Raw genomic sequence first — 11,247 nt, 5'->3', positions numbered from 1 at the left:
CGAATTGTATAGCCCATTGAAAAAAAATAGAGATGTACGCGAAAGAACAAAGAGACTTACGCACCGGAGTACGAGGGCCAATTTAAAGCACTGAGCATCACCACCCAGTATTCTTAAATCGCATTTTGTAATATTTCGATGATTAGGTAGGTATCAAAAATTTCATAGGATGACGATTATTGATTAACAAAAAATAAATAAGTAGGAAGAAGCCTTATAATGTAGAGGTGGCCCTCGACTTTCGCACATTATTGGTTCCTGAAAATGTGTTCAAAAGTAGAGGGATGTAAAACAAATATCAAAAAGTGTACTTCAAAATATTTATTTATCGAGTATAATAAATTTTTTTTTAAAAAAATAAAATTAACGAGGTGTATAAGCAATATAGCAGTGTTTTCTTTATATACTTGTCAAGAGTTAGTTGAATACCACCCTTTTACGTGTTTGAGAAGGTGACAGGGAGCGGAGGAGAGAATGCATGGAAGCGTACAGTTTTTACATTATCAAAAAAAATCTAAATTTTAAGAAATGAACGAAATAGTGAATTATGCGAAAGTCGCCTGTATATAGTCAGTGAATCAAAATGACAAAGTGCTGTAAAAAGTGTAAAAGATTAAATTTCACTGAGCTAAGTTAAAATTATCTAATTATGCATGAATTCTATTACCATTTTTTCAAGTGAATGTGAACGCGAATGAATCTAAAATCCAGTTTGTTATATATGAAAGTTATAAAACATATACTCTACCTACCAATATTTCTCTTCTGAGTATTGATAGTTTTTCTTTCGATACTTTAAAAGGGCATCCTCTGTCAAATGTCTGTGGCCAACTTTAGATTTTATTTTTACTTTGATATAATTTTTCAATGCATTTGATCAAATAGCATTTTATTTGACATGTTGTTTGCAAAGCTGTTTTTGTGTTATAAAGAAAAGGCATAAAGTAGCATACAACTTTTTTTATTAAATAAAATAATAATTATTGAGAAAAAACTTAAAAATTACACTCCAATCTTTTCAATTTCATCTGAATCTTCTGTATCCAGTAAAGCTATCTTTTTGCCAAAATGCTTTTCAATATTCTGGCAAATTTCCAATGCCAGAGGGGAATCGATGAGATTGATGGCGATGCCGGACTTGCCGAATCTTCCCGTGCGTCCAATCCTGTGCAAGTATGTCTCGCAATCTGCTTTCTTGTCTAAGTCCATCGGCATATCAAAATTCACAACCAGTGTTACTTGCTCTACGTCGATGCCTCTGGATAGCACGTTTGTAGTGATAAGTACTTTTTCTTGTCCAGACCTGAATCTATCAAGAACAGATATGCGCTGTTCAACCGTTAGGTCTCCGGATAAAACAGAAACTGAATGCCCGTCTTTTGTCATTTTTTCTGAAAGCCATGAAGCCGTTTTTCTTGTATGACAGAATATTATCGCTTGGCCGATAGAAATAACTCCATAAATATTACAAATGGAGCGATATTTTTCGTCTTGTCCTCTGCATTTTACATAAAATTGTTTGATGTTATCCAAAGATTCTTCTTCACGCAAGAGACGAATGATTAGCGGGTTAGGTACAATAATTTCAGCAAACTCCATGACAGGTGTGTCGTATGTGGCGGAAAAGAACATCATTTGGCAAGTTCTCGGTAACATTTTATGAATTCGTATACATTGATCCTGATGCCCCTGTCTCGAAATCATAACATCTGCTTCGTCCAACACGAAGACTTTAATTTTTGTCAGATCAAACATTTGGAATTTGACACCCCAGTCCAACATTTTTCCAGGAGTGCCAATTATAATATGATCGGTGATTTTGGCAGATCTGGCCATTTCTTCGCCACGTACTGCATATTTTAATTTTATTTCTGGGCAAAACGTTGCCATTTTTGCGGCAACTTCACCAGTTTGAATTGCGAGTTCGTACGTTGGACTCATGCATAGCACTTGAGGGTGTTTTAAAGCTGGATCAACTCTACTCAGCATGGCTAAAACAAAAGCGGCTGTTTTACCGGTACCCGATTGAGATTGGGCAATCATATTTTGAGGCGGGTCGGCTAGTAATGTTGGCAATGCTGTTTCTTGAATTTTCGACGGTGCATTAAATCCCATTGCATAAACTCCTTTAAGTAAATTTGGCTTAAGATGCAGAGCCTCGAATGTTTTAACAGAGTAAAGCGGTGAGTTAGGATCTCTTCGTTGAATTTCAATATCTTTCTTTGACTCGACTAATCCATTACGAATGATCTTCTGTAGTAGTGATGTCTCAGCCGGATTTATGGCATCAACTGACTCTTCAGTCGGGTCTGGATCTTTGGAGGTTTTAATGTTCAGTCCAGTAACTTTGCGTGCAATTTCCAGATCATCAACAGGCTTTTCCCATTGCAGTTTCCCGGTCGCCATTTTTCTAGAAAAACAAAACATAAGTCGGTTATTCAATATTGGTGGAGTAGCCACATTTAATCATGTCATTTCATCATGTGAAATTACTCAAATCATTTTGTCACTCTTAGCTAACTGTCGCGTTTGCTCGCTGCACCAGCACTATAAAATATCTAACAGTTAAATAATGAATGCGATAGATAGTTAATAACCTGTCAGAAGTGATATTATTGTCAATGAATTGTTATGTAGTGACAGATCGCTTGATGGAATCATAGGTACCCTTCGATATATAAAATATGAAACAGGTGAATATATTTATATAAAAATTATGCACAGAAATTTATAAAATGTATGCCATTTCTTATAAAGATATGTAGAGTAAGTAAACTTTTATAAAATTGTCAAATATTTAAAAAAAAAAAAAAAAAATACATGACGGCCATTATATAGCCTACACGTCACAAGTATACTTGAACAGTGCGAGTGTACACTTGAACCATGTCATCGAAAAACATAGTAATAAAAAAAACTGACTGCTTGAGGCTTGTGCAAGTCTCTGCTACACACATTGAGTTATGGTTGTGCATATTATATTATACAGTATAAAAATTCAATCATTTTCGTGTGGTTTGTATGTTCAAGAGACTTATGCAATATTATCAACCTACTTGTGTAAACAATGGGCAGTACTAGATGTTAACAATATTGTGTGGGAAGATAATAATAATTAATAATATACTTTGCTACATAATGTATAAGCAACTCCGGTAAATATGCCGCAGATGCCCACATGAGATTTTATAACTTTCTTTTTAGACCAAACCAAACCTAAACTAACCTACCTCAACTTAATATAATCTTAGTTTGTGATAATGCTGCATCAAAATGTATGAAAATTTCAAAAAATATTGAAAGAAACAAGTCTACTTCAAGTGAAAATTACTCATGGCTAGATAAATTTGCGGTGAAGGGTTTGAAACAAGTATTAAATATGTAGGTACCGAAGTATGAAGTCTGACTAGGTGACATATTGTCTCAATTGATAGCATCGCTTAATGGACGAAATTGGTAAATTAAAGGTTATATCGATTGAGATTGGACTAATGAGAGTTTCTTAGCACTTTCCTTCATCGTTGTATTGTATTTCCTTTGATGTCTAATATGTTGTGAGGTCGCTATCAAACCGGCTCGATAGTTTTCTAATTCGGGAATACATACATATATCAACAATACTGCGATAATGAGAGATTTGGAGAATACAAACATGCTTACTTTTTCGTTGGGATAAACTCTGCACGAATATAAATGGGATATTAGTGTAGAATAATAATATGAAAACCGCACAAACAGAATCCAATGCAGATATCCGAATCCGGCATGACGTTTTGTCTGTTCATAGATACTCCGCTCAAACGGCTCAAATCCGAAGTAGAGAAGACAAAATGACTATCTGACCATAGACAAAGATCAAAATAAATAAATTATTGTGTGTCAATCAGTTAACCAATAAAAAATCTGTAGCACATAGTACTATTCAGCTCTTACAAAACTATCCAAAATCTACTAAATTAAATATTGAAAGATTGAATATTTGAATTAAATTATTATAATATTTTATTTGTATAATACAATAAATTTTATTTAACTTTAAATACTCATTTTTTGTACTATTATTATCTTGAATAGGCCCTTTTTATTAGGCTTTTGAAGTCATTACTTTTACAGGCTATTAATAAAATTACTAACTACTTTGAGTTTGCAGGCAAAATATGTGGAGTTCCAAGGCATTTGCTCTGAATCGACAAAATTATAAATTATTTATTCATTTTTTATTTTTCAATAAAAAATATTCATTTATTTCAATAGCTCGGAAAAAAAATTTGGTATTTTTCCAGCATGCCATATTAAATTTAGTATAAGTACATGGCAATATTAGTTACCATAGAAATTAATTCAAACATAAGGGATTATTTTTAAAAATTCTTAAGAATTACAAATTGTGCTGTCATCGCCAGAACTATGACAAAAAACTCAGGAAAATGGATTCAATGAAGGAATTTATTACGTCTACAGCGAGTAAGAACTTTATTTACTTTTCGCAATCTTGTCATTTTAAGACTTCTGAACTAACGAAACCCTTATAACACATTCTATAAGTACGTATTAAAATGACTAAATAAACTTTTGAGTTTACTTCTACATGTCAGTCGTCATCATCTAGCCTTTATTGAAAACAAATATAATTTTAAAATTTAAACCATATAATATGAAGTAAATGGTGCAGATAGTATTTTACCAATGAATATAATGTTTTTGGTGGCCCTTTGGACCCGTTTTTCGTTTGATTCAATGCCTTTTCAATATTTTTCGAATACCCAAACGTGAGGAATGTACAGGACCGCTGCAAGGGCCCAGCTGCATGTGTGTGAAAATATAACTCCGCTCCAAGTTAGAAAAATAGTATAATTTCAAAAAGTGTTGCTAATTTATTAGTGACATACATGAGTTTAAAGCCAGTTTTACACTCTCTGTCTGCGTAAACTGAGATTATAAAGCAAGTCTAGGCAGTTTATACAGTCGGTAGGCCAATTCAAATTATTGTAACAAATATAAATTACCAATTTTTATTAATTTTACACACTTTTATTAATTTTTTTTTGATATTTATTTATCATACTTGTCATTCTTTTTGATTGTAACTTATGGAGAAATGGATGCGCTGGCTCTTGCACGATATTGTTTCAACACTGGTATACATCAACATATAATATTAATACTGATTTATGTATTTCCAGTTCGATATTATGATTCTCCAAAACTTGAAGTGGTCGATGACAATTCAAACAATATTGCGTTGGAGAATTTCATAAACAATGCACAATGTCTAACCCTGAGTGCTTTGATACAAAATCAAAAAATCGAGTATCATACAGAGGTAGGTCTTATTCTCGTAGAAAACATTTTTTTCTTGAGTAGAGTATTCGTTTCAAAATTATTATATTTGAGAGGAATTCAATCTTAGCCATATACCATAGATGTTGAAAACCTCCTTCTATAGAGATGGAGCCTAAATGTATGAAATTGATACAATAAAAGACTGATTAAGTTAGCAACAGGTGACTTCGTATTACAGGTTCATTTGCAGAGAACTTCACACTACTGCTGTAACATTTATTTGCCAATTTGCTGGGCCTATAAAAAGACAATCCGTCACGATGAGTAGATAAGAAACCGATAATACTACATTTCGGCATTATTATTTAGTTGAAAAATCAAGTAAAATTTGTGTAAAACCGATTATAACTGCACTCGAGTAAGTAATTTCAGTGAATATAAAAAATAGCTGCCATATTGCGTGAATAAAAAAATCGTAATATCGATTGGGCGATGTTCATATTTGTGGAGTTTACCAACTTAACCATGCTTCATGCGCTTGCTAAATAATTTAAAATCGCAAAACAGATATAATGTATAAGGCTCCTTTTATCTATAGTTTAAACTCTTTGATGATAGCAGAATTTTTGTACTTAGAGACCGACAACTATAACTTGAGGTGCGGTCTTTTGGAAAGCTAAATTTTGCAATACACTGGTAATACTCGCATCGTGACAAGGTCACGCCTCAAATTATAGTTGTTGGTTTATTTTATACATTTATATACTGAATGATTTGATTATTATTCAATTATGGTTATAAAGAAATTACTATTTTCACTCAGAGACAAAGCAACAGAGCCTAAATATATGAAAGTAAAGCTGTAAAAAGGTTATTATAGAATTATAGATAATGATAAAATAAATTGCAAGTCACTTCACATTGCAGATTCATTTGTAGCAAACTTTAAACTTTTTTCATTTGCGTCTGTAAAAATTTGTATTATTAACAAAACGTGGAAACAGGCCATTGAAGATGGCAGCTTAAGAGTTTATAGTCACCATCTTTAAGTGCGGCAATCAGACCTGTGAACGGGACTGGAGACGAACCCCGGAAGCTTTGATTATGAATCTTGAGAACACGTATCGGAACCAGAACCTTTTAAATATGTAGGGGTTCTGCGGGTTCTATTATTCTATTATTTTTTTTCATCATCCACTCATGATGGAGTCACTTGTTTCAAAAAATAGTAATTAGTAATAAGTTATATATTCCAAAGTAATGTTTTTTGAACTAATGTGGTTAATACCTATAAATTGTGGTGGTCATATATTCCATTTGGTAATGGTATCTTCAAAGAAGAATAAAGACCTTTTGATATCCCCTGTCTAGGCAAGGTTGGTGTAATAATTACTTATGCCAATATATTTACTAACAAATATCTTGTATTGTGATAGGTATCTAAGGGTGAAAATGGATCGCTAATATTCTACAAGAGCACCCCTGTTTCATTGGAAAGCGAAAATGCCATTCAGTATGTCGGCATCACTGCCCTGCCCAGCAACCCTGTGGAATCTTTGTACCTTACATTACATCATGTATATGGACCACTTCTACAATCGGTCAGTACTGGCTTAAAGATTTAAAAAGACATATTATGTTTTTATCAAGATGAATACCGAAATTTATCATTTGAGTTTAATATTAGCTAAGTACCCGACTTGATATGAGGTCGCTTCGTAGGTGGATATACATTAGTGTTCAGTACTGTAAAATAGAGGTTGTTTTTTAAGCCTGTCAAGAAAGATCATTACATGGCATTACCATTTGAAAATGATTACGGGCATATGACCACCGTGGCTGTTCTTGGCATAGCTCATTCTGGAAGTCCAATTTTGGGCCACTCTTTCGAACACTGCTGGCCGTATATCACGAATAACATAAACAATATTGATTTTCATGGTGTCAATTGTTTATCAGCATAAACCAGTGACTTCATGTAGGCACTACGGCTACGCGATTGGAGAACCATATATGGTTCTACGTGTTTATTTTTGGAGAAACAAAAGTTATAATGAGGCAGTTTAGAATACTAACTACTTCATTGTTATGTTTGTTTTGTCAAAAATAAACACTTAGACCCTTGTATTGTCGATCAAGAACTTCTTGTCCACATGTTAAAATTGTGAACTAACAATCACCTCTAGTGCAGCTAGTCGCACTTCCGTTTTCAAATGAGGAACTCCCCCAAATTTATCATTTCATTTTACGCTCCCGCGGTGTATGGATCTATCAATTTACCTAATTTGAAGCTTTTTATAATAAAAATATGTCTAAAACGACCAGGAGTGATGTTAGAATTATTATTAGTAAAGTTTTAGTATATTGCGAAGAAGAAAAAGAGCCGATACTTTATTTAAACACGCCTCTAGCACGCGTTGCCACCAATGTCAATGTCAACATCAATGAGAAGTCTTCTATATGTGTATCAGACTCTAATAATTATTGTAATCAAAATTTTAATTTTGCCCTACATCTTAATATTATACATAAGCTTTGAATTGCAAAATAGCAAATTTCACCGCAAATTAATATTCAGCACCATAAAATACATGTATCAGACAATCAAACCGGATGATAATTTTTTTATAGAAGATTCACTTTTTGGCCGTCGTATTATAGATGACAGATTGGCGACCTTTATCACATTGCGTACTTTTGTCTGCCTCCTTATCCATTTGTGGTGCTCATGCCCAAGATGCATCTTTCTGTATATCAGATATTGTGCACTATGATCAAACTTACTTTTGACGGACACAACATGCACAATCTCAAATATTGCACGATATATTTTGATTTTGCTGATAACTACATGAACCACACAAAACTATGATAACATTATTTTTGTATAATACTTTCTAGTATAGGTACCTACGTACCATGGCCGACTATATTCAGGCTGTGGCACTGAATTGAAAATTCCGATGGTAGTGCTAGTTATTGATTGTCTTCGAATGCATTGCCATAACCTGTTGTGTAATAAATGAAGATTTTCGATTGTATATTTTCCTCAAATTATTAGGTACCATTTATTTCAATATGCAACAAACAGTTCATCACAATATTGCTAGCACTACCATCAAAGTTTACAGTTTCGTGTCATGGCCTGAGTATAATAATGGGCTTTGGTTTAAAGTTATGGTGGTTACATGCTATTTCTAGTCATAATTTCCGTGTATTTTGTCACACATTTCATAAAATATTCCCCGCGCCAAGATGGCAATTATTGTCAAGATGTTCTGGCATCCAGATGGCGTCACCAAATCACTGAACAAATGATAGATGCACGGTTGGTGATGGAGTGAGCGTATAGGTTATTTGTAAATTGTACATATTACATTTTTGCTGCATCACAGTTCACCGTGAACTGATGTACCAGAAAGAGATGGCCCTATAGCATTGATATCAAAAAATTATGCGTTGTTTGTGGAGCGTTCCAGACAGTAATGTTCAAGTTTTATTAGCTTCAATAAGAATATTAATTTGATATTTGATAGGTATGGATGACTTGATACGTACGAGCTATGCTAACCTAGTTTTGAATCAATCAGAATTTTATATAAAAATATACCTACAATATGATTGTATTTCTAATTTATTTACCTACCTCTTTGCTTCTGGTTTTCTATTGTATTCTGGTGATTTTTAATATGTGTTTTACTTTGACAAGAATTTAATCTCAATACTATACGGCCATCTATTTCCGATACAACAGTGAACAGTAATATGCACAAATTTCCGGACACGGAGTATATAAAGTTAAGTTGATATTAATTTCCACGGTACAGGACTCTTCGGTAACGGTGGATCCAAAGATTCAAGAGATGTTATCGCATCTTGAGGCCGGTTTACGTACAATAGCCAGCGGGAAAGACGGTGGACCTAGCTTGATGGGTAAGTATTTATTAATATTTAACATTCACCATTAACCACTCGATTGTCGGTACTCTATTTAATTATTATATGTATTTTTTCAGTTGTGTTATCGGTGGATGATGAGACAGATTATTGGCAAACTATCTTTGCCGAGAGCAAGACTCGTAAACAAAGAGATATGGCTGAAGCATTTATTTCAATATTACAACCGTTATCTCAAGAAGTCAGGTGGGTAACTGAACAATCATTGTCTCCACTCTCTTTAAATATCTCTAGTCTAATCTGATGCCAAAATACATCATCGCTTAAGAAACAACACCGCGGAAGTCAGTTAATTAAAATTTTCAGGGGAAACAAAAAACGTCTCAAAAAAATTGAAAATTGATACCTTTTAACTTATTTTTTTTGTGTTTAGTTAAAAAAAAAACATTTTTTCATTCAAAAAGAATTTTTCTATAGAAGGAACACGGTGTAGGATTTTTTTATCTACCGAATGTTATTCAAAACTCAAAACCGCCAAATGGGGACTTACGTGGTGTTGTTTCTTAAAAGACGACATCTAACCCCAAAGATTCCTTCAAAACTCCAAAAAAACCTTCTTCTATAAAGACGGTACCTAAATGTATGGGTTACATGTTAATTATACGTAAAACATTTCTTTCTACATGAGCTTTCTTATCGGAAAGAGAAACTATTCGGTTTCCAATTTTATTAGATTCAATATGAACATTATTTCAATTTTCATAGCTGATTTTCGCAAAATTCATGAATTCAAGAATGAAAACCTAACCTAACCTAACAAATAATCTAGTATATCGACAAGAACCGTGTTTTATTTAGACATGAATTTTATGTCAGTACTATACGATCCAAAGAGGTTGGACGGTCTTTAATATATGGCCTTATATTTCCGATACAACATTTCACGGTGAAGTGTGATACGGCGAACTGCATACGTACAGGTTTCCGGACATGAAATGTATGAGATTGAAGCAAAAAAAAAAAATGGAACACTGGTACACTGATTAAGTTGACTACAAGTGATTTCGCATTCATTTGCAGAGAACTTCACACTACTGCCATGACATTTATTTGCTAATATAAAGAAACTGTACGTCACTAGTAGATACGCAGCCAAAAATACATTTACAGGCATTATTATTTAGTTAAAAAATCATGTAAACTTTGTTTAAAACTCTCAAACAAATTATTTGTATAAACCCAATTTTTTTAGAAACAACACTACTTTACCTCTGGTGTCGATATCTTAAATGTCGTTTGCTTGAGTTCAGACAATATTATATCATCTTGCCGTTATTTCAGATCCATAGATGTGGTGGGAACGTCGGAAATACAGGAGGCCATGGAAAGCTCTGGAGGATACCTGGATGATCTTTGGAGGCACTCCAATTACGTTTATCCTCAAAAACGGATGGCGCATCTAATGGATGTCATCGGTATTTATAATTAAATAATCTGATGTTTGTTTTCGTCATATGCAATGAAATTTAACTAGATCACAATATTTATTCACAATAATACCTATTGGGATCAATAAACAAATAAAAATAATACAATATTTTATACGTAACTGGGAAGCGCCTCGGAAACATATCTATTAGAGAAATCTGAGAAAAAATGTTGTACTCAGCGGAATTTGAAACACATCTTTTGCTTGCCGGGTGAGGGTTCTTACCATTAAGTTACAGTTGTCTCAATAACTGAGGTGTTTTAAATTCCGTCAATAATGGCTATCATCTTTGTAATTTAAAGAAGGTAAACGAATTACTAGCTTGATTCATAGATGGTGTCAGGGTTACTCAAATTTTTATTAACATCCTTGCATTTACTAATAACATAACTGTTGGTTAAAAAAAAAATTCACATAAAAAAAAAATTCTATATTCTTCATTAAAAATATATCTAGGAAAAGCCTCAAAAGGTTTGGTGGGTTAAGAGCGTACTTCAGTGAAACGGAAAATAATTTTCAACTGTAGGTGTGACGAAATTTTGCACTCGTCGCCAATCGGAGACCGACTGTCGAGGTGT

General features: G+C 33.4%; 2 protein-coding genes across 2 annotated transcripts in view; one reads left to right on the top strand and one right to left on the bottom strand.

Moving 5' to 3' along the window:
* Window positions 1-945: 945 nt before the first annotated feature.
* Window positions 946-3,794, bottom strand: LOC147064226 (DEAD-box helicase Dbp80-like). The gene is made up of 2 exons (XM_085958652.1): window positions 3,661-3,794; window positions 946-2,410 (listed from the first exon to the last, which is right to left on the bottom strand). Exon 2 carries the CDS (start codon window positions 2,404-2,406, stop codon window positions 1,003-1,005), a length of 1,404 nt encoding a protein of 467 aa, XP_085814778.1. The 5' UTR covers window positions 2,407-2,410; window positions 3,661-3,794; the 3' UTR covers window positions 946-1,002.
* Window positions 3,795-4,776: 982 nt separating this feature from the next.
* Window positions 4,777-11,247, top strand: part of LOC147064225 (cytoplasmic dynein 2 heavy chain 1-like) — a 31,412-nt gene continuing 24,941 nt past the window's right edge. The window contains exons 1-5 of the mRNA XM_085958677.1: window positions 4,777-4,836; window positions 6,720-6,884; window positions 9,111-9,216; window positions 9,300-9,426; window positions 10,522-10,655. Of these exons, the coding sequence (XP_085814803.1) occupies window positions 4,777-4,836; window positions 6,720-6,884; window positions 9,111-9,216; window positions 9,300-9,426; window positions 10,522-10,655 (592 nt within the window). The remainder of the gene's footprint in view (window positions 4,837-6,719; window positions 6,885-9,110; window positions 9,217-9,299; window positions 9,427-10,521; window positions 10,656-11,247) is intronic.

Source organism: Rhyacophila brunnea, unplaced genomic scaffold (assembly GCF_057557595.1).
Source record: "Rhyacophila brunnea isolate RB1 unplaced genomic scaffold, BYU_Rbru_1.0 scaffold_8, whole genome shotgun sequence".
NCBI classification, from domain to species: domain Eukaryota; kingdom Metazoa; phylum Arthropoda; class Insecta; order Trichoptera; family Rhyacophilidae; genus Rhyacophila; species Rhyacophila brunnea.
Note: the sequence above shows the minus strand (reverse complement) of the source record. Positions and strands in the feature narration are given on the sequence as shown.